This window comes from Panthera leo, chromosome A2 (assembly GCF_018350215.1).
Source record: "Panthera leo isolate Ple1 chromosome A2, P.leo_Ple1_pat1.1, whole genome shotgun sequence".
In the NCBI taxonomy this organism is placed as follows: Eukaryota; Metazoa; Chordata; class Mammalia; order Carnivora; family Felidae; genus Panthera; species Panthera leo.
Window position 1 is genome coordinate 24,681,621 of NC_056680.1, and position 27,377 is coordinate 24,708,997.

A 27,377-nucleotide genomic window follows, 5' to 3' on the forward strand; every position below is an offset into this window, starting at 1 on the left:
TATATAACTATATAACTATATATGACTATATATATACACATATATATATGTATATATATGTGTATATATATATATACATATATATATATATACACATATATATACATATATATATGGGATCCTGTGATATAAAAAACACTGGAAAGCAATTTTTGTCTGAAGATGCTTGATGGGGAAGGCACAGTAACAGGAGGCTTAGCATCAAATGGCTTAAGTGTTGGGGGAGGCCCAGGAGGAGACCACTGAAGAAGAGGAGCCACTCACCACGCCTCGGTTGTTCTTCAGTTCTCCATGACAACACAGCACTCTCGAGCTGTCGATTAGAGAGTCTTTCTGGCCTTCTTCCAAGTAAAGAAGCCGCTCTTTATAATAGCGGCACTCAGATTCCCCGGTCTTGGTGTTGATTTCTGCCACGATTCCCTGAATGATGTTTATCTGTGGAAACAAAGAAGACAGTAGGAGGAAAGTAAGCAAACCATCCACACCAAGAAGTACCAGGGGCTCAGCCTAGAAGGTCACCAAGATAGATTTGCATCTAATTCTGAGATTCTGTTATCTAACTTGCTGTTTTGGGAAACAGCAAAAATAAATAAATGCTTTTAATATATTGTGCTATCCATCTATACATGTACACACAGATACACATATTCACACATATATATTTATATACAGATACAGATATTTGTTTATAAAACTGATGTTGATGCATACTTCTATTTGAGAGGAAGAGATATACAGTTTTCAATGTGCAGGACTCATAACTACTGAGCTTTATGTTGCACATTTCCTAAAACATGCTTACAATGTTGAAAACACAGGCATATAAAAACTTCAGCCAAGGAGAAAAAACAAAGCAAATGTAGTAGACCAAGAAGGGAACATCTTTGGGGATTTGAACTCAGTTTCAAGGTCTCTCTACACGTACTCAATCTAACGTACAAACAGTATTTGCAAATTGGGTGTGAAGAAATGGTTTGGATATCTTTTTAGTGATAAACATAAATGATTTATAAAGGACAGAGAACTAGAAATAGAAAGAAAAGACACTAGGCATCACGATGGGAACCATTTGTCTATATACATACACTCATACCCATGCCCATAGCACATGTAAATAAATTAGGGGTAGAGATTTCAGAGCAATGGTGGATGTACCGTTGTTAATACAGAATGAAACAAAACAAAGCAACAAGAATACAGCACTCATACACAATCAGTGGGCATTTATTTTGATGTGTTGTTGTTCTATCACATGAATATGTCTAAAAGTTAGAAAATGCTAAAAACCAAAGGAACAAAAAATTAGTTGAGTAAAAACTCAATGACACCAATCAAAGGCAAAATGATGACTTCCTCAGCAGGGTCCTCTGTCCTCTAATAGTGAAAAGACCAACAGTCCCATATTTCTCATGGTAGTATTTTTTAAAAGTTTTTATTTAAATTCCAATGAGTTAAGATACAGTGTAATATTAGCTTCAAGTGTACAATGTAGTGTGATTCAACACTTGCATACCACACTTGGTGCTCATCCCAAGTGACCTCCTTAATCCCCATCACCTATTCAACCTATCCCCCACTCACCTCTCCTGTTTGTTCTCTATAGTTAAGAGTCTGTTTCTTCATTTGCACCTTTCTCTCTCTTTCCCCTTGCTGGTTTGTTTGGTTTCTTAGACTCTACATATGAGAAAATCACATGATATTTGTCTTTCTCAGACTTATTTCCCTTAGCATTATACCCTCTAGCTCCATCCAGGTCATTGCAAATGGCAAGATTTCATTCTTTTTTTGTGGCTGAGTAATAATCTAGTGTGTGTGTGTGTGTGTGTGTGTGTGTGCGCGTGTGTACATAAACACACACGCACGCACACACACCACATGTTCTTTATCCATTCATCAGTTGATGGATGCTTGCACTGTTTCCATATCTTATCTATTGTAGATAATGCTGCTGTAAACACTGGGGTATATGGGTTCCTTTGAATTTGCATTATTGCATTCTTTGGGTAAATACCTAGTAGTGCAATTGCTGGATTGTAGGGTAGTTCTGTTTTTAACTTTTTGAGGAGCTTCCACAACGTTTTCCACAGTGGCTGCGGGAATTTGCACTTCCACCAACAGCGCAAGAGGGTTCCTCTTTCTCCACATCCTCACCAACACCTGTTGTTTCTTGTGTTGTTGATTTTAGCCATTCTGACAGGTGTGAGGTGATATCTCATTGTGGTTTTGATTTGTATTTCTCTGATGATCAGTGATGTTGAGCATCTTTTCTTATGTCTGTTGGTCATATGGGAAAATATCTATTCATATCTTCTGCCCATTTTTAATTGGATTATTCATCTTTTGCGTGTTGAGTTTTATAAGTTCTTTACATATTTTGGATAGTAACCCTTTATCAGATATGTCATTTGTAAATATCTTCTCCCATTCTGTAGGTTGCCTTTTAGTTTTGTTGGTTATTTCCTTCGCTGTACAGAAGCTTTTTATTTTGATTAAGTCCCAATACTTATTTTTGCTTTAGTTTCCCTTGCCTCAGGAGACATATATAGAAAGAAGTTGCTACAGCCTATATATATCAAAGAGGTTACTGCCTGTGTTCTCCTCTAGGATTTTCATGATTTCAAGTCTCACATATAGGTTCTTAATCCATATTGAGTTTTTTTGTGTGTGTATGTGTCCAGTTTCATTCTTTTGCTGTCCAGTTTTCTGAATACCATGTGTTGAACAAACTGTCTCTTTCCCATTGGATATTCTTTCCTGTTTTGTCAAAGATTAGTTCACCATATAGTTGTGGGTTCATTTCTGGGTTTTCATTCTGTTCCATTGATCTATGGTGTCTACTTTTGTTCCAGTCGACACTGTTTTGATCACTATAGCTTTGTAATATAAACTTGAAGTCTGGAATTCTGATGCCTCCAGCTTTACTTTTCTTTTTCAAGGTTGCTTTGGCTATGTGGGGTCTTTTGTGGTTCCAAACAAATTTTAGGATTGTTTGTTCTAGCTCTATGAAAAATGCTGGTGGTATTTTGATGAGGATTGCGTTAAATGTACAGACTGTTTGGGGTAACATAGATATTTAAACAATATTTGTTCTTCCAATCCTTGAGCATGGAATGTCTTCCCATTTCTTGGTGTCATCTTTAATTTCTTTCATCAGTCAGTGTTTTACAGTTTTCAGAGAAGATGTCTTTCACCTCTTTAGTTAGGTTTATTCCAAGGTATCTTAATATTTTTGGTGCAATTATAAATGTGGCTGATTCCTTAATTTCTCTTTCTGCTGCTTCATTATTGGTGTATAGAAAATCAACCAACTTCTGTATGTTGATTTTGTATCCTGAGACTTTACTGAATTTGTTTATCAGTTCTGGCAGTGTTTTGGTGGAGTTTTTTGAATTTTCTATATAGAGTCTCATGTCATCTGTAAATAGTGAAAGTTTTTCTTCTTCCTTGCAGACTTGGATGTCTTTTCTTTAAGAAAATTTTTTTTAACATTTATTTATTTTTGAGAGACAGAGCACGAGGCGGGAGGGACAGAGAGGGAGACACAGAATTGGAAGCAGGCTCCAGGCTCTGAGCTGTCAGCACAGAGCCCAAAACAGGGCTTGAACTCACAAACTGCAAGATCATGACCTGAGCCGAAGTTGGAGGCTTAACCGACTGAGCCACCCAGGTGCCCAGATACCTTTTCTTTCTTTTTGTTGTCTGACTGCTGTGGCTAGGACTTCTAGGACTATATTAACTAACAATTGTGAAAGTGGACATTCCTGTCTTGATCCTGACCATTGAGGAAAAGCTCTCAGTTTTTCCTCATTGAGGATATTAGTTGCGGGTTTTTCATATATGGCCTTTATGATTTTAAGGTATGTTCCCTCTAAACCTACCTTGTTGAGGGTCTTTATCATGAATGGATGTTGTGCTTTGTCACATGCTTTTTCTGCATCTGTTGAAATGATCCTATGGTTCTTATCCTTTTCTTTATTAGTATGGTGTATCACGCTGATTGATTGTGAATATTTAGCCACCTTTGCAACCCAGGACTTGTGGTGGTATTAATAGAAAAGAGCTTAATAGATGAGAAATGTTAATAAGGACTCTCCTTGGTCACTTTTACTTAATGGAAAAACAAACCAATAGCTGAAAAGCAAGGTTTTAAAAGAGGCCTTTACTCCATGAGAACTTACCACATCTTATAATCTGTTAAATTGGCAGTAAAATCTAAGTGTTAAGTAATTATTTTTCACATGCTAATGAAATGATACCTTCTGCCCAAAGCCAATTGGATAGAAACTTCTACCCGGTTATAACTTTGGCACTTCCACGCAAGTCTGACATAAGATCTTACAGCTCTGCGCTGAAGTCTGGTGACTATCCTATGAACAGATGCATAATCTGTATACTTCTGTAGCTATTACAAGATTCAAAGCTCATTTATTCTTTCCTCTATTTCCCAAAGTTTGGTGGTAGCACTACTTTGACAATAAAAAAAATAACGTATCATTTAAAGAAAAAACCAGGGTTTTTGTATCATAAAACAATCCTTTTGGACTTTAATGTCAATCTGGCATTAAATATAAATCCTATGAAATTAATCCTAGTTTTATTAACATAAAACAATAAAAAGAACACTTTTGTCCATAAACTTTCTCTGTTTTTTTTTTTTTTTTCTCCCCTCTTGGTTTTGGTTTTCAAATATGACTGATTATTGTTACTTTCAAAAACAAACAAAAAAAGAAATTTCAGGGGTGCCTGGCTCAGTTGGTTAAGAGTTCAACTCTTGATATCAGCTCAGGTCATGATCTCATGGTTCGTGACTTTGAACCCTGCGTTGGGCTCTTTGCTGATGGCATAGAACCTGCTTGGGATTTTCTCTCTGGCCCTCCCCTGCTTTCTCTCTTCCTCTGCCTCTCTCTCAAAATAAATAAATAAACTTAAAAAATTAAAAAAAAAAAGAAATTTCACAACACATACTAAAGCAATGACTCATCCTTCAAATTAATTCAATTAATCCTTGTTGATCATGGGTTCAGTGTGGAACTAGATGGCAGCATTCAAAGAAGTGAGACAGGGTCCTTGCCCTCAAGAAGCTTAAAAATATATGGGAGGTATCTGACAAATCGTTTTATGCCTACCTTAATCTTTTTTTCTTCTTTCAGTAGGTTTCATGCCCAGCATGGAGCCCAATGTGGAGCCCAATGTGGGCCTGAACTCATGACCCTGAGATCAAGACCTGAGCTCAGACCGATGCTCAACCAACTGAGCCACCCAGGCACCCAGTCTACTTTGATCTTTTACCTTATTACATTTTTAATATGTAGTGGAATCTATACTTTTCCCTTATTTTTAAACCAGTAGCATTAATTGCTGTGGCTCTTCTTAGAGTTTACTATTACTAGGTATACCTGTAATTAACTGGGTCTTGAGTCAATTTTCTGAGTTTGGTATAGGTATCCAGGAAACCAGAAAGATGATGTACTAAATACATGTTCACTTCCTAATTTAGCTCAGAAACTGAACAGCTGGCACATCACATGAAGGTTAATAAGCTCAAACACTGCAGTGGTTCCTTGGGCAGCTATGACTACTGTCAAATGCTACGTCTTTCTTTGATGTTTGAAAAAATAGAGACAAAACAATAGAATATATCAGTGTAATTCCACATTCTTTGTGGACATTAAAATAGCACCTCCGGGTCTGCTTTCATTTATTAAAATATTGTCTTTTAGTTATATCCACCTGTACACCATAAGCATCTAATCTTTGCACTGGTTGTTGAGCGGAATTTATTTTGTAGAACTGCAGCAAGAAATACAGTTGAATATAGCAGACTGCATTGCAAATAGTCACAGTAGCTTTGCATTTAAGTTAAATTTATTGTTGCATCTCTGATCAGGGTTCAAACCAAAGGGAAATGACTGGTAAAGCAAGATGATGATAGATATCTGGTAACAGAACAAGGGTTAAACCCATACAGGCTGTAATCGTCATCCTCAAAGTGAAATCTGAAAACCCTGTCTAGTTCCTTGAGCGGTAATATCATCTATTCGTAGGCTTGTGACATGAACCAGGAATAGCAGCCAGCACTGCAGGAACAGCAGGACTGTTCTCCTTGCTTCCAGTGATTTTTTTTTTTTTTTTTTTTTTTTTTTTAGGAGCTAGGGAACAGGGGCGGGCAGAGGGAAAGGACGGTCTGCCAGATCAGGTTTGGGCTGAAACGTTCCTTAGAATTTAAAATGTTAAACAACCAGACCTCTGGAATTTCTGAATATCCTAAGTTCTATTTAAAAATGTTCTCTTTTGGGGAAAATGTCTATCAACCCTCCAAAACACTATAAAGAAATTCTAATAAAAACGTGGTAGTTTATGCACTGCAGTAAAAGCAAGGCCTTTTTTTAGACCTAATCAGAGGACTGGACAATTGGATGTAGGAGCAATTTATTAACAGTTCTCTGATCTTCCCCTTTTCAGAGGTGGAAAATTTATTCAGGGAATTTGTAATTCAAGCTACATTGGTACTATGGGTTTTATGTTTATCAAGCATTCACAATGTACCCAAGAGTACAGGGCTAAATATTTCTGCCCATCTGGGGTAATGCCCAGAGGAATTTGAAAAGACAAAAACATCATCAACAACAACAACAACGAAAACACCCCACAAAAAACATTGCTGTGCTTCCATGTATAAATGGGCATTAGGAAGACTTGCTTTACAGACATTTTGAAATACAGCTATTCCATGCTTCACACACAAATCTGCCTGAATAACTAGGTGCAGATTCAACTTGTAAAAATGACATCACATTTTTTGCACTAGGGAAACCGGTCCATCCTTTCATATTGCAAACAATTATATTCCTATCTGTTTTTAAACCCAAGCTTTAGCTCACTGGGGGATCTTGGAAACAGCATTATTCTTTCATGCTGCATATTAAAAAGAAGAAATCTTAACAGTAAACTCAGAGCAAACTCACGTGCTTCAAAAAAGTAATTATTTAGACTAGCTCGAGCTCCCTGTTGTTTTCATTCCTGCAGACCACACACTTGCTGGGATGAAATATGGAGAGGAGGCAATGCTACTGTACTCGTCCCAGTAATAAAAACAGATATGATGAAGTGAGATGGGCCTCATACCCAGTGCCTGTGTCCCCCCATCTATGCAGGACTGGGGACCTGGTCTGTGTGTGTCTGCCATTAGTCAAGAGAGTCTACACTCTTCACTATCCCTACAAGGAGGCACCTGGCCCAGCTCGGCACCAGTGAGGCCCTCTCCACAAAGCCTGGTGGCCCCAGATAGCTTTCTGCAATTCTACAGGCAAGGGGGACTCAAAGAAGCATCTAGGCTTTCAGCTCCGTGGTGTAGGAGCATAAAGAAGTGGAAGAGGCACAGGATTTGCAGTCCACACCAGCAGAGTTCAGACACAAACCTCATCACTTGCTGGCTCTGGCTCTAGGCAAGTTATTTAAGCCCTCCAAGGCTTATCTGGAATATGGTCCTAATAGGGATAGCTATCTCATAGGTTATTATAAGGATTAAATGAGATACATAACCTACAAAGCAATTATATAAAGCTAATTTACTACGTATTCAAGATATGCCAGCAGGTATTGCTATAATTATTATTGTCGTGATTACTACTTATTATTATTATTGGAGAAAATAGGCAGTTTGTTCAGCAGGTTTCATGGACTTTGATTTTCAAGTCATCTATGCAAATCCTCTTTCTGTTCAATATTCAGTCAGGGAATGAGCCCTTTGAATTAGTCTCGAAGGCTCCATCCCTGTGGCTCCTGCCTGTGTGTGTTTCCATGACTGCATGCCTGGACCTCTGCAGCATCCTCTCAACTTGCTTCCTGCCCCTAGTCCCTTCCTTCTCTGTCCCCCATCCTGCAGACAAGGACAGTAATGTGTCCACGTTTCCACAGCTTGCCAGTGATAGAGCTGGGCTGTGAACCCTGAATCCCAGCTACTTAGAAAACAAAAGAGAGGCAACTGGATAGCTTAGTCGGTTAAATGTCCAACTTCAGCTCAGGTCATGATCTCACAGTTTGTGAGTTTAAGCCCCGCCTTGGGCTCTGTGCTGATGGCTCAGAGCCTGGAGCCTGCTTTGGATTTTCTGTGTCCCCCACTCTCTCTCTGTCCCTCCCCCACTCAAGCTCTGTCTCTCTCTCTCTCTCAGAAATGAACATTAAAACAAATTTAAAAAAAGGGAAAAAAGACAAACAAAACACAACAAAGGAAACATATCTCAAATTGGTATTTAAAATCCTCATAACCAGATCTGAACTCCCATCCTCAGCCTTCTCTCCTGCTGCTTCCTCAGAGTATCCTCTTCTCTGGGCAGACTGATCCAAAGTATTCCCCAGACATTACCTGTCCTGTCATTTCTCCATACCTTTTCTCAGGCCACTGGTTCCTCCTGGCCTGCCATTGCCTCCCTGTCCCGCAGAGCACCCCAATCAGACCCAAGCTCTCTGGACAGAACACTCACCGTTTACAATATTCTCATGATATGGACCCATTTTTCCTGGTCTTCTCTTGCTACTAAGAATCTATCTCTCCCCATATTTAATGAACATTTGCTGGTGAGCAGGACGTTTGATTAGGTCCCTCACTGCAATCAGAGGCCGAGGAGAGCTGGATCTGAAATAGGTGTCAACTTCACAAATAGGTTCAGGGGCTAAGGGAAGGGGCAACTCCCATTTGCTAACTACACAAAGACAATCAATTTAAAATCTCCAGAGATCTTAACCCTCACAACCATTGTAATAAACATTACAGTTTATTATTAATCGTAATTACAGATCAGAGAGGCACCTGTACAGAAGCAAGAACTTTTAGAAATCAAAGGGACCTTAGAGTGTATTTCATGTAAACACTGCATTTTATAGGTTAGGAGAGTGAGGCAGAGAGAGAAGAAGTGACTTGCAAAATAAAAACATGACTTGGCAGCTTCCAAGCTTAGAAGCCAAGACCCCTGGGTCCCATCCATGTCCCCAGAGACCCTTCACTCACCCAGTCTCCTAGACATTATGGGAGAAAACAACAAGGGAAAGAGAGGAAGAAACAGATGAACTTACAGCCTCTTCCAGGTGCTGCTGATCTGGATTATCATTTGGTGTGTGTCTCAAGATTTCTCGAAGAAGCAGAGGGTATTTCACTAGACGGCTTCTTGGAATATCAAGAAAATTCCAGAGATCCAGTTTGCGGCTAAAGGGGGATTCTAAACATCGTTGCAGGAAATCCTGGACTCGGTGATCTTGTTTTTTGTGGTCCAGCAGAGCCTTGGCGGCTACTTGATTGCTGCAGTAACTGTCGTAGGAGCTGAGACAAGGCAGCTAAGAAAAAAACATCAACGGAGGCTTGGAGTGTGGAACTAATTGTGCTCTGAAGCTATGAGCTAGTATCACATGTGGGGACTGAACAAAACTGGTCTCCAGGCCCGGCCAACATTCCCTTATCTGCATGGCTGGAGGAGACAGACTAGTGGAATTTTCAACCAAGACTTTTTTTTTTAAGTTTATTTATTTTGAGAGAGCGAGTACATGAGCTGGGGAGGGGCAGAGAGAGAGGGAGAGAAAGAATCCCAAGCAGGCTTCGTGCTGTCAGCACGGAGCTGACTTGGGGCTCAAACTCATGACTCATGAGATCATGACCTGAGCCAAAATCAAGAGTTACACCCTTAACCAACTGAGCCACCAGGCACCCTTAATAGAACTTTTTAAATAGCAGGGAATGAACAGTTTTAGGCTTTAGCTTGCTTGAGGGACAGTTATTTTCTTAGTTGTGTATTTACTTTCTTGATTGTTAAGACCCCATCATAATTTGTTCGCGTTTCTGCCAATCTAAGCTAGGAGCAAAAGAACCAGAATAACTGTATACGCATGCAACTCAAAATTTTCCTGAATTTCCAAAAGTATCTGGTGAGGGGAAAGCCTCCTATCTTTAAAAAACAAAACAGGATTTCTTTTAAAATTATTCATAAGAAACTCATCTAGAAGACCTAGTGGCATAAAAAGAAAGCAAAGTGTCAGACTCTAGAGCTCTTTGCATGGCTCCATGCAAGCATCTCTATATTAGTTTAAGGTTACCTGATTCCAAGGTGGACTAATTATGAAGAACTCCAGGAACTTAAAGCAAAAGTACAATTAGTAAAAGATTAGATGCGGGAAGCATTTAGAAACATCTTTTAAATTAGATTCTTGGCTGTACCTAATGGTTAACATCAAAATACCATGCAAAGAACAATTTAAGCTTAAAGACTTCGGAACACTTCTACTCCTCTATCTTCCTTCCAGCAAAATACTAATTTCCCTGATATGTCCCATCAGTCACATTATGCAAACACAGAGTCAGAGACCCAGTGAAAGGGCTGTTCATCTCCCTTTTCCACACCTCCCTATTAGTGGCACCCAAGACTCACCATCTTAATGCATAGGCTGTCAGCTCCCAGAAAGGTAGCAGAAACAATAAAATGCAGCCAATGGCACCCCCTGTGTTTGCTTCTCTCCCTTGGATTAAGAAGTCACATTTACCAGGACACCTGCCCTATGGAGGGATTCAGTGCAAGAGGGGCTTTAATTTCTGCATCCTCAACACTTTGCATTGGACCTACCATTCAGCAGACATTCAAACTTTATATTCCAAATGAACAAATAAATGAATGCTTAATAGTTACCAGATTAGGTAATATTTGATGGTCTGGGAACATGGCTTAAAAATAAATTGTGGCAACATCTGAACAATGGGTCAAAGTATAAATATTGTGGTGTTTTTTTGGTACCTCTTATTGAAATTATTTTCTCAGCAACTGAAACCAAACAAAGGTACCAAGGAAGTAATGTTTAAGTCCACTGTTGAGTTTCACATTCTTTGGAAAGGTCTACCTTCCTTATGTGTCATAAACACAAAAAACAAAAAACAAAAAAACACAAACCTTTGTGTGAAAAAAAGAGCTGCAGAAATTCTTTCCTCAACCTTATATCTGAAAGTAAATGATAATTGCTACTTACACACACACATACACACACACCCCAGATGTGGTATTGTGGCTTGTAATTTAGATTTTCAGAGTTAATTAAAAAGAGCTTCAGGCCCTCTTAATTTCATTTCCACTTCCTCGCCTTTTGAAAAGACCTGGAAATGCCGAATGTTTTCATTACAGAGAAACAAATCAGCAGTAACTGTCGGATGTATACTAGTGAGGAACTCCAACCACACTGCTGCTCACCGTCCAGTGGGCCATTCCTCTCTGATCCTGCCATTCCTGCTGCCATGGCAACCCAATCCAGCTCTGGTCCTGTGTCCACACCTGACTGGGTGCTCATTTCCTGGGCAAGACCTGAAAGGCTATCTGGTTCAACCCACTGGCTAGAAAAGGCCACAAGTGATCTGTAACTTGTTAGAGAATGAAGAATGTTCACATCTTGGTTCCCAAATACATGCACATTCACTTATATAAAACATGAGAGGTGATAACACAGTGGTTAAGAGGGCAGACTCTGGAACCAGGTATAATTATGTTTCAAAGCCTAACTTGGACAGTATCAGGTGACTCTTCTGAGCCTCAGTTGCCCCACTTGCAAAAGGCATATACTATTTTTTAATGAGATAAGGCAGATAACAAGTATGTGAGCCTGGTTTCTGGTTAAGAATCAGTAAGTACTTGGGGCGCCTGGGTGGCTCAGTCGGTTAAGCATCCAACTTTGGCTCAGGTCATGATCTCGTGGTTCGTGTGTTTGAGCTCCGCCTTGGGCTCTGTGCTGACAGCTCAGAGCCTGGAGCCTGCTTCGGATTCTGTGTCTCCCTTTCTCTCTGCCCCTTCCCAGCTCAGACTCTGTCTCTCTCTCTCCCCCAAATGAGCCTGGAGACTGCTTCAGACTCTGTGTCTTCCTTCTTCTCTGCCCCTCCCCAGCTCACATTCTATCTCTCTCTCTCTCAAAAATAAATAAACATTAAAAAAAAAACAAAACAGAATCAGTAAGTACTAGCTATTGTTATTATTTGTCCCTGGGATATTTTTACTGCAGAAATTGTGGTTTAGAGAAACAAAACCACTTGCCCAGCTAGAGACAAAACCGGCCTGAAGCATGTTCTTCCCCCACCCTTCCCCCCAAAGCTCTGAACTACACAACATGTCTTTAAATAGACTATTGAGAACTTATAAGGGAAACTCTTTCACTTTTAGAAATTCTTTCTAACTCCCTAACATTGTGAAAAGCAATAGAACAAATCTGTTTTTTGCTTCTATGCACTCTGCCTCTCCCTATACAATTAAAATGGAATTAGAACCAAATTAACACAAGAACTTGCTGCTTGGAGAACTTATCAATTATTTTATTACTGAAAAAATGTTAGCATGAAGGTAAGTCACTTGGGAGGTTGTTTCTGTGCGATGGAGGGGTGAATGAAATCAGGCCTACCCGCCCAGGAGACAGATCCTCAGTGACCACAGTGGCTCCCTGAGAAAACCACCACTCTGTTTTAGGTCTTCAAAGTACAAGTAATTGATTCATCTAAGGTCAAAAGGACTGGTCAGGCATGTCCCACTTGGGAGGCTCATTTGTTTAAAAGGGTTTCTTTTTTCACCTTTTTTTCCTTGAGGGAGTTGGAAGCTGGGGGGGGGGGCGGCAAATAAATCAATTTTTCATGGGTCGAATGGGCTCTGACTTTTTCTCATTCAAAGTCCACTCAGATGTTTATTTTGTTCTGTTAAAAAGACCAGAACTCAAACAGATGTACCACTTGGTTTACAGTTCCCACTCGCATGCACACATCTGCAGTTTAAAGAGGGAAAACATTTAACAGCTCGTGGGGCCTGATCAATAAGGGCCATTCTCATGAGGCCTGGTCACAATGGGCTGGTTGTTTAATCTTGGGCTGCTCTTCAAGCTGCAAGTCCTCATGTGATGTCTGAAGGGTTCAGATAGCAATGGGGGTAGTCACATTTCCTCTGAGTGTGTACAGAAAAGGGCTGCAAAAGCTGCCCCCAGATCAAACCAATTTCCTAATAAAAGTGGCAGACATTTATTTCAGAAAAAGTTAATTATGAGGCAAACACCAACACTTTTGCTTCTGGCATGAACTGACAATTTGTACATGATGCCTAAGGAAACCATGTTGTCCTATGTTGCCTTCTCATCAAACACAGAGCAGGCATCCTGCTAATTCTGGTGTGCAGCCTCATTGTCCCCCACCCCCCCTCCCTGGCCATCAAAGCAGCCCACAGACTCAGGAAGTTTAAGAAATACTGAGGCAGAATCTCTCTTCTCATGACACCTTCTCTGTCTCCAGCTGGCTGGCTTTCTTTAGAGAAATTTCTTTGAAGGCTAAAGAAGTTAAAACATCTACCACAGCTTATAATAAAATGAAAGTCAAAAATATAAGATGAATGCCTCTCCTGAAATATTAAGGCACATTTTCTAAATTATTCATCTCAGAACATTGCTTGTCTTTCAGGTGTCCTTGGGATATTTTGGCCCCAGTGCTAAAATTGACTTGTGAACTAAAGCTATCTCAGTCATGAAACCCTCAAAATTTCTTGATCAAGGAAGTAATTGAGAAGCAGAAGTTAAGGGAACCTGGGTGGCTCAGTAGGTTTAGCATCTGACTCTTGATTTCAGCTCAGGTCATGATCTCACGGTTCGTGGATTCAAGCCCTGTGTCGGGCTCCTTGCGGACAGTGCAGAGCCTGCTTGGGATTCTCTCTCTCCCTCTCTGCCCCTCCCCTGACTCTCTCAAAATAAATAAAAAACTTAAAAAAAAAAAAGAAGCAGAAGTTAGGATAAGAGATCAACGTCAAAACGTAGGAACTCGAAGACACAGGAAGTTTAAAATATAAATACAAATGTAACTGGATAAAGGGAACTCACATGATAGTAGGATTTTTAACCTTCACAAAACATTCCCCAAACAGTGGAATGACTTAATGCTTGCTGCTGTGGCACTTCCTGCCTATTTTTCTGGAACAATGTGTGGATCAGAGGCATGAGAGATCTAATCCTGCCTGGAAGAAGTCATGGAAGTGATCTGCTTTTATTACCCACTTCATGACAACTGAAGACCACTTGCAGCTGGGGTGGTGCACACAAGACTCCAAGGAAACTGAAATGTAGTAACAGGGAATGGTGAGGACTGGGAAAATAGTGCATGCCTGGGCAAATGAACAACTGCATTACGCACCCAACAAAACACAGATTCCACCCAAGACCATAATCTATTGACCCATAAGCCCCTAATCTAAGGTCACAGTTGATTTCTTTGTTCAATTAGGAAAGAGAATGGGTTATTTGGGATGAAGGTCAGCATAATCCCAAGCCTTCCTATGAAGTTACTTATAATCAGATGTATGCTGAACATTAACAATGTTTAGTACTACTTGCTTATGAAATTACATTTTACCATGAGAGTTTTTGGGGGGTTTTTTTGTAGCCTAAATAAAGCACTTTTTTTTTTTTTTTTTGGTGGTGGTGGATAAGAATATGTCTCTGAATATTTACTGGAGTAGAAAGGGTAATAATTTTATTATTAGTAATTGGCCTAAATTGGATGTTAACTAGTTTTACTTTACTTGATATAAAACTAGTAACTGTTTCATATGTGCCTTTACTTACTGCCAAAGGCCAAGTTATCTTTCAATGCTATGAATTCATAATCAGGAAAAAATTGTTTCCATACTTTAAAGAGATAAAGCCTAAACAGAATGATAACTTTTGCTAGGAATTTGCCATTTAAATTTCTTCTGAAGTAAAACCAACATTTGCCAACAAAGAAAAGTCTAGCTAAGGTGCGCCTGGGTGGCTCAGTCGGTTAAGCGTCTAAACTGTTGATTTCAGCTAAGGTCATGATCTCACGGTTCCTGAGACTGAGCCCTGTGTTGGGCTCTGTGCTGACAGCTCAGAGTCTGGAGTCTGCTTGGGATCCTCTGTCTCTCTCTCTGTCCCTCTGCTCCTGCTCTGCTTGTTCTCTCTCTCTTTCAAAAATAAACTTAAAAACAAAAGAAGTCTAGTTAAATGAAACTCCCATCTACATTATTGAAATTTATTTTTAATCAAGACCAGAGAATTCTTCTTACCCAGCCCACGAGGATGGGACCAACATGTTCAGTGGAGCCATCAGGTTTCCGAGCGTCTCGAAGCTGACTAAGGAGCTCTGGTCAAGAAACAAAAAAACAAAAAAACAGCATGCTTATTTTGTTAGGCATTCAAATATGAACAGGACTGGAAGTAGATTCTGGGTTAATCAAGTTATTACATAATCATGACTTGTAAGATGACTCAATTAAAGCCACAAGTCATGACTCATTGTGTGAACAAAATTATACCTTCATGTAGAGGAATGAGAGAGTCCAGTGTTCCGAAAATTTGATTCAACTCTTGCTCTGTCATTATGGAGAGTTTCAGCATGGGGTCGTGATAGGCCTACATAAGAAAGGCAAGAGATGGAAGCAAACATTTAAAATCAGAGGAAGTGGGGCGCCTGTGGCTCAGTTGATTAAGCATCCAACTCTTGATTTTGGCTCAAGTCATGTTCTCACGATTTGTGGGTTTGAGACCCACCTCAGGCTCTGCGCTGATGGTGCAGAGCCTGCTTGGGAATCTCTCTCCCTCTCTCTCTCTCTCTCTGCCCCTGCCCCACTTGTGCGCACGTGTGTGTGTGTGTGTGTGTGTGTGTGTGTGCGCGCGCGCGCACACGCGCTCTCTCTCTCTCCCAAAAAAAAATAAACATTAAAAACATTTTTTTTTAATCAGAGGAAGCAAGTGGTTAATGTAAAATGGCGTCTGTGTCTGTGAGGCCCTACAAAATAACAAAATACCTGGCTCTCCCCAAACAACATCTCCCATAATGCTATGGAAGCGGCAGATGGGTGTAGCTAGAACAGATAAGAATCTAGTATTGCCTTGAGCCTTTTGCGGTTGTTGATAAACCAAAGCAGATTTTTAAAAAGCTTTTTTATTCTAATATAGCCTACATCTAGGCAAGGGCACAAATCCTAAGTATAGAGAAGACTTGATTCATATGATGTTTTAAAAATTTACTTTATTGAAGATCCTGCAGCTTAAAAATATCTGTTTATACAAAATTAGTTACTAGCAGGTTCTTTTTCAATTAGTCCATATCTAAACTAAGTAAAGGAAGAAAGAAAAAGTGGTGGCATCCTTTATGATTGCTTTGAAGCCAAGACAGCAAAATCTCTGTTAATCCTATCACCTCTTATTAATGATAATTAAACAAGAACACACAGTTATAGGCCACTGTAATAGAGCACAAAGACTCAGATGGCACCATCCCTGCCTCCAAGGATATTTATAAAGCTCATTGGGAGATAAGAAAAACACATGGATAATTAGATATATGTTTAAAAAATAGCTCAAGATTAAAAACAGAAGAGATATCACATAGTAGCAAAAATCAATCAAATCATAACTGCCTCGAGGGTGAGAGAATTAAAGCTGGAGTATTCAGAGCAGATTTAAGATGAGCTGTCTGAATGGAGAAGGAAGCAGTAAATACTGGTGAAGAATGAGCTGAGATTTGAGCTAGTTCCTGGAGGACGGCTGGATGCGGATGGTTGAAAGGAGAGGAAGGCTCTCCAGGAAGGTAGAACCGCCACAAGCAAAAGGAAGGCAGTGAAACACCCTTAAGGTGCTTAGCCTTGGTCTTGACACAGGAAGGGGGAGCAAGATGTCTCTCAGAGTTAAACACCTTCTCTGTCATCTCTGTCTTCCTCCTCCTCCAGCCCCGCCTAAAACTCAGTTTCTTGGCTGTGTCCAAGCAAAGCGTGGATGGCCATCTCCCAGGAATGCTACAGAGGACACTTTATATCAGCAGGAATCTGGACTAAGGACACGTAAGAGAAGGGAGGCATCTTTCCAACCCTTAATTCTTTAAAGAGGCTGGGAATATTAGATGAAGGAATCTGGATTTCAGCCTTCATGGGGGTCACTGAAATGGAAAGGTTTTGGGAAAGCTTTGTTGTCAAGACTATACAGGTTACAAGGCACAGGTTTCCTCTCCCCTCCAGCACACAATGTAATTAAAACACACGTTTCTATATAAAAGACCCTAGCTTATATGATAGCATGCAATTGTCTTACTTTACCACTTTCTCTACTTAAGAGATTCAAACGACCTTATTTCTAAGACACAGTTCCAGTTTCAGACGTCCACACCCTCTCTTCCATGGGTAAGGAGGCCCCACATGACAGACAATGAAATATATGTAGAGCCAGGCCTCTGTGAACACTTTCTGATTAAACTCAAGTATTACTTGAGGTGCCTTAGAGACATGCACAGGAGAACCCTGACAGACACCAGGTCCAGAGAACCTTCTTGTTTTGAGCCATTTCCCCCCTACTTGGTTGGTGCAGTTTCTTCTCAATTGTTGATGGCCTGTGTTAGTCATAAAAAAGAGTTCTCATACGGCACAATCTTAGAAATGTGAAATTAACTAGAAGAAGAAAAAAAAGGAGGTGGCCCAAATGACCACTGGATTCATATTTACCTTTTTTGCCAATTTCAAGTCCTCTATCAAGTCTTCTTCTCCTTGGGAAAGCTCAAAGATTGCCTATAAGCAAAGAAAAAACACATCCACTGAACATTCCACTTATGAGACCAAATTCAAACAGCACTGGTTCTGTTGCCCAAAGCCCCAAATCTACCAACTTCTTAAGTATTTTTAAAGGATTCTTTAAAAAGTTAAATTAACCTGTAGCAAATGCATCTAGTAGCTAAAACCTATAAAGGACAATTTTTGCAATACTTCTGCATAATGTGCTTACCTGTTTGTGGGAGAAAGAGGTTTCACATATGTTTCTAACCCAGGAAGTCATCTTTCATGTTACAGAACTTGGGTGCCGCAGAGCAAGAGGGAATTTTTTTAGGTAAAATAATGACAGTTGGGTTCTGCATCTCTCGTGTGCGCAGCAGCCATCATAAATGATTTTGGGGTCTGTTCTCAGTGATGGACATGGAAGTATTATGAACTGGGCCATCACAATTTGTCTTTGCTCTACTCAACAGAAGGTGAATCTCAGGAGAAAGCTTTATTCTTATCAGCCACTTGTCTTGAGGCTGGAATTGTAGGAAGAATCCAATATTTTATCACTCTAAATGTCTGGTGGAGTTAATTCATTCTAAATTACTTCTCAGCCCTACACAGTACAATAAATAAAATTCTAGGAGCCAGTTGTGTGTAAGAGTGTGTAAATGGACCGTTTCTAATTTGGCTCTGCTAAGCCATCATAATTTAAGAACTATAATGTGTAGAATACTCTTTCACTCATCTGGGAGTCTAAACTGTTGGCAAACATTAATTGTTGAAGGGTGATACGTTTAGTCCTTTAATAGGAGTGACGGTTTGGGGACTACTACATTTCTTTCAGACTAAAGGGAAGAAGTGAGCAGGCTTGGAGAGTGCCCTCCATCTCTGGGGCTGGTGGACTATAAGACAACGAGTTTGTTCTCAGGTAAAGCAGGTGGAGGCAGAATACTGTACTAGAGGCCAGTGCATGGTGGCCCCTCCTGAGGCCCAGTAAAGCCTCCATGTCATGCCCTCCTGGCACTCTATCTTGTTAACCTTTTACTTTGAAATAATTATGGACTCACAGGAGAAATTGTAAAAATAGTGTAGAGAGGTCCTGTGCACTTATTACTCTGCTTCCCCCAATGGTGGCATCTTCCGTAATTACAGAGCATTACCAAGACCAGGAAATGGATTGGCACAATGCAGTTAACTAGACTTTATCTGGACCTTCCTCAGATTTCCTTATACATCTGTTTTACTAGAGCTCACTTCCACAGGCCTGACTGTCTGACTTCCAAATGTGGCCTCCAGGAGAGGAAAACCCCAGAACCCCATACTGAGAAACACCACATTCAGATGTTTGCTGTGGGGCAGCACACTGTCACCAGGAAGACCATGGGCTTTGGAGTAGGACAGGACCTGGGTTCAAATCACAGCTCTGTAACGCTGCAGATGGGTGAATTTATATTCACTGTGCCTTAATAATCTGATCTGCAGAATCAGTCCCTCCTTCCTTCCTTCCCTCTATCAGATTGTACAAATTACATATTTATACTATTGACACTTGGGAAAACACAAAAAAGTTATGCAACTTTTGTGTTACAAAACACAAAAGCAGAAAATTTTAATGTACCTGTAATACCATCTTTAACCATCATTAAGATTTTGCCATGTTTCTTCACAGGTTTTTTTCAGTGCATGTATTATTTTTAAATGCCTTTTTTTAAGTGTGCTTTCACCTAGCATCTCACTTTATTTATTTTAATGTCTATTTGTTTTTTGAGAGAGAGACCAAGCGTGAACAGGGGAAGGGCAGAGAGAGAGGGAGACACAGAATCCGAAGCAGGCTCCAGGCTCCGAGCTGTCAGCACAGAGCCTGATGTGGGCTCAAACCCAGAAACCACGAGATCATGACCTGAGCTGAAGTCGGATGCTTAACTGACTGAGCCACCCAGGCACCCCTTAAATGCTTTATTATTTCTTTTGACTAGATAATACATTAACATAATTCAAATTTGGGGCGCCTGGGTGGCTCAGTCGGTTAAGTGTCCAACTTCAGCTCAGGTCATGATCTCATGGTTGGTGAGTTCGAGCCCCGCGTTGGGCTCTGTGCTGACAGCTCGGAGCCTGGAACCTACTTCGGATTCTGTCTCCCTCTCTCTCTGCCCCTCCCCTGCTTGTACTCTGTCTCTCTCAAAAGTAAATAAACATTAAAAAAAACCACAACATAGTTCAAATTTTATAGTGTACATATGGGTAGGTGGTGAAAAACTTTCCTTCTAACCTCCTTCCAGCCACCCAGCTCCCTCCCAGGAAACAACAATGTTATTAGTTCCTTGTGTGTCCTTCCAGGAATATTTTATGATTCTACAAGCAAATATATGCACGTACACACATACATTTATTTTTCCTTTCTTTTACATAAATGGTAAAAGAACATAACACACCCTACTTTGTGCCTTGCCTTATCCACTTAGCCATCCGTACATGCGCATCAGCACTTCTTGTGTTTCTGCAGCTACGTAGTCTTCCATGTACAGAGACATATTATTTAGTTTGTCCCTGGCAATAGATGTTCAGGCTCCTTCTAGCACTATTATAAACATTACTGTGATGAATATGCTTACATCTATATCTTTTCATCTGTGTATGAGTGTGTCTGGCAGATAGATTCCTAGAAAAGAATGGCTGAGTCCAAAACCTAGAAAGTTTTCAAGTATTCCTTTTGTCAATGTCAGGTTTTCCACAGAAATAGATGTTCCAAGGGTTTCACTAGATGATGCACATTTAAAGTGTTTTGGCACAGCCTGGCACCTGACAAGCTTTCTATAAAGGGCAATATTACCACAGTCATTTAGGGCCATTGGTACCAAATATTCACATGTAATGAAATTAACTGCCTTCCATAGAAAAGTTTTCCACAAAACAGAATCAAAGTTTTATCAATCAAATATCTTAAAATATTCTAGAAGTTGCTATCAAAATATACCTAAAGTGATTAACTTTGTGAGCTCCAGGATCCTAAATAGACACTTCCTAATTCATTTTCTTTGTAAATTCAGGTTTTCACATCAGTTTCTTTTTAAAGCAGGAACCACCCACCCAGCTGGGTGCTGGTTTCTTAGTTCCTTACAAGGTTTGACACCCCCATTTGTCCTCCTACAAACGCAAGGAAGAATTGATTTGGAGCCTGTGGTGTAGATAGACCCAATTTGGCTCTCGCCTATAGTGCATTTTGTTCCAGACACAGGGCCAGCTCCTGGGTCCCAAGCCTACCTCCTGACGTTTGATTTCCTTGGACGGAAGCATCTGATTGACGCACACATCGAAGGTCTCACTCCACAGCTTGCTATCTCTCCGCTTTGTGCTTGAGGGGGCGGCATTTCTGGACCAGGGTCGGGGGGTGAGGATGTCAGGACGGCTCTCACTGCGGAAGCTAATGGAACGCTAAACAATGAGAAAAACAAACTGTCATGGGGGCAGTGGCAGGACTAGGGTGGATCGTTTGAGCAGCTTCCTGTCACTGACAGAACATAAATTAGATGTTTGCAAGAAAGAAAGGACAATGCCACAAGGCCTTTTGGGAAGTGGGGCATTTTCTTGAGCCTACGTGCTAAGGGAAATTGGGCAAAGGGGCTGCCTTCACACATGTGCTGGGAGTATCCGTTCTGTGAGACCTGGACACAGCAAAGAGACATGCATGGAGGCAGCTCTCAGGGGAGCCACGGGCTCCTCTTTTTTTCCAGGAGACAGCCCCCTCTTCAGAAGAACAAGGGTTAACAGTAGTGGATGTCCTTTACATCTGGCCATTATTCCTATTCTTCTCTTCCATCTAGGAACGGAAGCCTGCTATCCTTGGGTATTGGGTCTGGTGCACAGTTAGGGTGGGATCCCCCAGACCTGACCAGTCAGAGTACTCCTCCATCCTGGTTCAGGGAGCAGCACCTGATTCCCTGAAATCTGCTAAGTGGTACATGGGAGAAAGAGTGGAAAGGCCTTTATTCCTTTGGTATTGTGAACTTAAGAGATAACATAAGCAGGAATTTCTTGCCACAACTCTCTCTATTCACGTGGTTAAGTCTGTTTGCTGTTGTGGAGAATAAAGGGACACACAGAATGAAGGAAAGAGAGAGAGAGAGAGAGAGAGACAGACAGACTGATGGAGGGAGGGCACAAGCTTTACCCACACTGTTTAAACCTCTGGATCCCACTGTGCATGAAGCCATTAAGGGTCACTTTTTATTTATTTATTTTATTATTATTTTTTTTAAGGGTCACTTTTAGATTAAGGGGCTAATACATTCCCCCTTCTGTTTACATTAATCTCAGTTGGGATTCTGTCAACTTGAAAAGTACCAACAAATATACATACTAAATACTATCTTGGCAGCAAATGATGCCTGCCCTGACATACTTTATTTTCCAAAGAGGTTCTAGTAGACTTCAGGGTGTTCTAACTACCCAAAGTTCACCCTTGTGGCTGAAACATGCTGTCAGAGTGCCTTCTCATGACAAATACAAATGATTAAGAAGAAAGCTAAGTGCACCATCTTCAGCCTTCATCCTAGAAGATTTCAACACACTTAAACTTTGCCAAAGCAATGAGGTGTTTCTGCACTCAAAACCACGTCCTCAATTAGCAAGACAAGGCTGTGGCCACATGTCTATGGCCTTCAGTGAGAAGTTCCTCAGTTTGGCATAGAAAGCCTCTTGTAATCTAACCACATTCTATATATCTAGATTCACCTCCTGCCACTCACCCGTGAGTCCTCTATTCTCCAGCCCTACTGGGCAATCTGCCATTTCCTAAATGAATCATGTTTTGCCATCTCTCTGTGCATCCTTCAAACAGTCTTCTTTTCTGAGAATGTTTTTCTTCCATTTACTAGCTGGCTAACTCCTAAGTGTCCTCAGGATATAACTCAAACTCTTCCCTTAAGAAAGCCTTTACCAATGTTGTCCCACTCTTTCCCAGGGCAATCTGGGCATATCTCTGACACAGCAATGATCACATTTTGTTATACTTCCCGGTCACCTGCTCTGACCTAAAAACTTCCTGAGGGCAAGAACTGATTTTGATTGTGGCATATATGCTGTCATCACTAAGATATTCTAGCTTCCAAATATTTTGAGATTCAACAATAAACTTTAAGAAAGTAAATTTTATGAGAGCTATTCAACATAAGGGTATTGTTAAATAAGTTATAATTCATCTGCTTGACAGTATTTTATCTAGCCAATTAGACAGTTCTGAGATAATTTTAACAGCTAAAAATTCCTTCTATGTAAGTTAAAATCAGAACTAAAACCTGTACATGAATACTGTTTGTAATTATGAAAAAAAGCACAAGAGCTAAGATATAAAAGGAACACCACAAAATTCTTTTTTTTTTTTTTTGCCTGATGACATTATAGGTGATTTTTATTCTAGTTTATAATTTTTTTTTGTAATTCAAGAAAAAAATGAATAAATGAAAAATGTAAAAAGAAACTTCTAAGGGGCTTCAAGGTATTACCACAACCTTTAAGAAGCAGGAAGCTAGCTGTTTGCAAGTAGCAACATGAGTTCCTCAGGCTGGCACAGGCATCCATCAGCCCCTGGGCTCATTAGTGAGCTCGTGACCACTGGACCAGCCCTATGCTGGTCAAGAAAGGACTTGCACCAAATATGCAGTTCACTAAAGGCATCTTGCAAATCCTTGTGATCTCTTGAAAACAGGCCCTTATAAACAGTGACCAGACTAATGCTTGCAGATCCTCACTACTCAGAATCAATTAGCCACAGGCAGGGAAAGGTCAAAACAAGCAAAGTGAGTCATCAGGTTACTCACTGATCTCAGTTTTCACTTCTGATTATAGCTGGGGTAGGAATTAAAGAGCAGAAAGAGAGGAAAACACAAAAATAAGATTCAAAATGAAAGACATTTTCCACTTTCACTTGAATCAACCGCCCACCTTGTAACAGTTTCAACCCCTGACCCAACTTCAAATTCCCCCTCCCCACTGCCAGTTTGCAAGGAACTTACACTAACTTTAAATTTTCATACATTACAGAAGTATATAAATTAAGTACAAATCCCCTCATTTTCCCAAGTCTACTTTCCGGAAGTAACTGCTACTAAGTTTGTTCTAGATCTTTCCAAACCTCTTAAATGTATTTGCCAACAATCACAAAAAACCAGAATGTTTTCTCTTTTTACTCAACAATATGTCTCTCCATGTTAGTATATAAGACTCATTATTCTAAAAAAAAAATAATTTAGGGGGGTGAAAATCACAAAACACAAATTAGCCATTTTTGTGAACAATTCAGCGGTCTTTAGTACATTCACAATGCTGTACAAACACCACCTCCATGTAGTTCCAAAACATTTCCATCATTCCAAAATCACTCTTTTTAATGGGTGCAGAGTTAGTATCCCATGGTCCAGATGGACCACATGGATTTAATCAACTGCCAACTGATGGACATTAAAATCATTTCCAGTGTTACAAAAGCACTATTACAAAAAGTGCTTCAGTGAACATCAGTGCTGCTATTTTTGTAAAGCAAATTCCTGAAGTAGAATTCCTTGGTTTAAGAAATATCAACATTTTAACATTTGATATGCACTGTCAAATTGACCTCTAAACAGGCTGTTTCAATTTTATTGTCCCCAGAAAGGTATATGAATTACCTTTTTCCATACTCTTATCGACAGGATATTATTATCAATCTAATAGAGAAAACAACCACAGTTGATGCTTACACAACATGGGTTTGAACTTTGAGGGTACACTTACACGATTTGTTTTTGATAAATACAGTCCAGTACTGTAAATGTATTTTTTTCTCTCTTATTATTTTAATAACATTTTCTTTCCTAGCTTACTTTATTGTAATAATACAGTATAGAATACATATAACATACAAAATATGTGCTAATTGGCTTTTAGGTCATTGGTAAGGCTTCCAGTCAACAGCGGGCTATAAAGTAGTTAAGTTTTAGGGGATCAAAAGTTATATATGGATTTTCAACTCTCTGTGGAATGTGGGAGATATTGGTGTCCCTAACCCCTGCATTGTTCAAGGGTCAACTGTATACCTTAACTTCAGTTTCATGTTTTGAATGTAAGACTGAGCACATTTTCACGTATTTCTTGAAAAATTTCCCAGAGAGTTGGAGATTTTCTTCCTTTGCAGTCTGGGGGGAAAAGAGAGAGGTGAGCTGTATTACTTGAGCTCTATTGTTAAGAATTCTTTGTTTTGTGTTTCCTCAGTGATTGCTGGGCTTAGGAACAAAGTGGGAAGAGACTGGGCAAAATTCACATATATCACTCTTTCTGTGCCTGCCCATGTTTAACAATTCTGATGAATTATCTCCCATCCTCACAACCACCCACAAGGTGGAGGTTTATTCCCATTTTACTGATGAGGAAACTGAGGCTCAAAGGGGCTAAGGTACTTGTTCAGGCAGGATTCAAAACCAGATCTACCTCAGTCCACAACCTGAGCTCTTTCTACCTTGAGGGCTGTGTACCTGCTACTTACATGCAAATCATGCATTGTGGGGAGGTTTCAATGATATGGGCCCTGGCCTTCTAAGATTTTAAATCTAGTTAAGGAGAGGGAATGCATTTACTCACTTTTAGGAATAATTACTGAGTGACTCTTTGACCAATCAAACTTCAGATACACACCTTTAGTCAGGCTGGATTAAAAGAAACATTTTGATATTTTTAACTCCATTTAGGGGGAGGATGTTGAAAAGAAGAATCCGAAAGAAGCAATAAAGAGTGCTGGTCAGGTGTGTGGTCAGCAGCTGGCCAGCCCACAGCCAACTAGGCTGTGGTCAAGACCACGCACCATGACCTACACCTCTATGAGTCCTCAGTACAAGTGGGCACAATTAGAGGAGAGGATTGGAGCTGGGGTGGGGGGGACATGTGACTACACAGGAGAAAAGTCTCAAAGAAGAGGATGCCTCTTGAAAGAGGAAAACAGCCATATCCCTTCCAGTGCCTTTCCCCCTCCTCCTGCTTTACTTTTCTCTATTTTCACCATGTGCTGTTTCCTCCCATTTTAGGTAATCTCCTTGAAGGCAAGGATATCTATCTATTCTGTTCATTGATGGACTTTTCAGCAACTGGCACATACATGGTAGGATCTCAACAATTTTGCTTACTGAACAAATGGCATGTTTGTATGTGCTGGGCACAGTGAGGGCAACTTTAAGAGCCTTGTATAGCCAACAAGTAAGGATTGCTACTCCTGTTTTACAGATGAAGAAACCAGAGGCTCAGAGAGGGTAACACTTCTCTGAAGGTCATGCAGCTAATGAATGATGCTCTAGAATTTATACTCAGGTCAGTGGTGAACTCAGAATGACTATACAGGTCTGGTCTATTTGAGTCCCCTTGTCCCCGCCCATGCCCCTGCCACCAGTTTTAACCAATATCCTATCCTCTTCCCCTAAGGTAAGTTTCAGAGTGTGGTGGGGTGCATGTGCCCAAATAAATGATTTTCAGGCTACTGACAGGGATTGTAAACCTCACCACCAGTTAAATTTTGGACCAGAAAATTCTTTGTTGTGAGGGGTTGTCCTGTATCTTGCAGGATGTTTAGCAATATCCTATCTGTAACCCTTAGATGCCAGAAGTGCACTCATCCCAATTGTGACAATCAAAACACCTTCACTGCTGAATGTCCCTGGGAGTGAAAAACACCAGTCCATGGTGACTAGGAGAGACCCAGCATTGGGATGGATAGCATAAAAACAGAAACACATACATAGATCCCTCTGGGAGTGGGGAATGAAAAAAAATGTTCCAGGACAAGTAACAATTTCCACGAGGGAATCCAGCTTAGCAAACCAGTCAAAAACCTAAAGCTCATAATTACTGGCAGCTAAAATAACAATAGCTATTAGAAGCACAGATAATGCAGATTTAGGAAATGGGTGCTTATGTTTATGCCTGAGCTGGGTATGTGGAAAAGATGCTACGGGTGCAATGGGGACTGTCTGTCAGGTGGGAAAAGAGGGACCCTTTACATGTGTCAGAGGAAATGTAAACTCAGCAGGTGAGGCATGATGGAACAGATTTGATTTGTTACTGTCACCTGTTCAGCAGGGTGCTCCCTCGCCCTTTTCCAAAAACAGAAGGTCTCTATAGCTAAAGATAACATGCTCCAATAAAGAGAGTTCAAGCTAGGGAAATTCTCTGTACTTAGCATTGATATTTTATAGCAGATGGTTTTTATTACTAAACATTGGAGGTTAGGGTGGGACTGTCAGAGGATAACAGGTTTGTATGTTGCTACTACAATGTACAGTAGTTATGGATGGGATCTGAAAATGTTCTTGAAGAGCATCCTGGAGGAGTCTCTCATTTAAGGCTTTATTAGAACAATTAACTTAAATTGAGAAATAAAACTTCTGAGTTCTGGGGCTTCCATTACTTTTGAGCCTCACGCTAGTCTTGGGAGAGGCAACTGGACAGATTCTTGCATTTTTGCCCTTTTTAATAGATGAGAAACCTGAGTACCAGGGGATTTAGTGACTGGGCCCAAGGTAAGTGTTGGAATAGGAACAGAGTCTAGTCTTTTGACTATAAAACATGGCTTTATGTTAAGAACACAGGCTTTGGAGTAAAATAGACATGGCTTCAAGTCAACTTAAGAGCTGAGGGACCTTGAGAAAGTTAATCTCTCTGGATCACAGTTTCCTTATCTGTAAAAGGGCATAGTAATGAGTACCTCACAAAGTTGCAGTGAGGATTAGGTAAGATGAAATATGTCAAGGGCTTAGCCAAGCACCTGGTAGGTGGGCAGTAGGCAATGAATGTTATCTATCACTGTTATTATACCATTGGCTGCACTGC

At 40.3% G+C, this 27,377-nt stretch overlaps 1 protein-coding gene across 10 annotated transcripts in view; it reads right to left on the reverse strand.

Moving 5' to 3' along the window:
* Positions 1–27,377, reverse strand: part of ARHGEF3 (Rho guanine nucleotide exchange factor 3) — a 305,486-nt gene that overhangs the window by 7,193 nt on the left and 270,916 nt on the right. For 7 of the 10 annotated variants that reach the window (XR_006199897.1, XM_042929709.1, XM_042929707.1 and 4 more), the window contains 7 exons: positions 24,602–24,700; positions 20,793–20,963; positions 17,496–17,558; positions 15,315–15,411; positions 15,066–15,142; positions 9,073–9,330; positions 265–435 (listed from right to left, as the gene is read on the reverse strand). Coding sequence is in view for 9 of the 10 variants with exons in the window: in XM_042929709.1 (XP_042785643.1) it covers positions 265–435; positions 9,073–9,330; positions 15,066–15,142; positions 15,315–15,411; positions 17,496–17,558; positions 20,793–20,963; positions 24,602–24,700 (936 nt within the window). In the remaining variant the exon portion in view is untranslated. The remainder of the gene's footprint in view (positions 1–264; positions 436–9,072; positions 9,331–15,065; positions 15,143–15,314; positions 15,412–17,495; positions 17,559–20,792; positions 20,964–24,601; positions 24,701–27,377) is intronic. The other 3 variants (XM_042929710.1, XM_042929713.1, XM_042929716.1) reach the window with 1 other exon arrangement.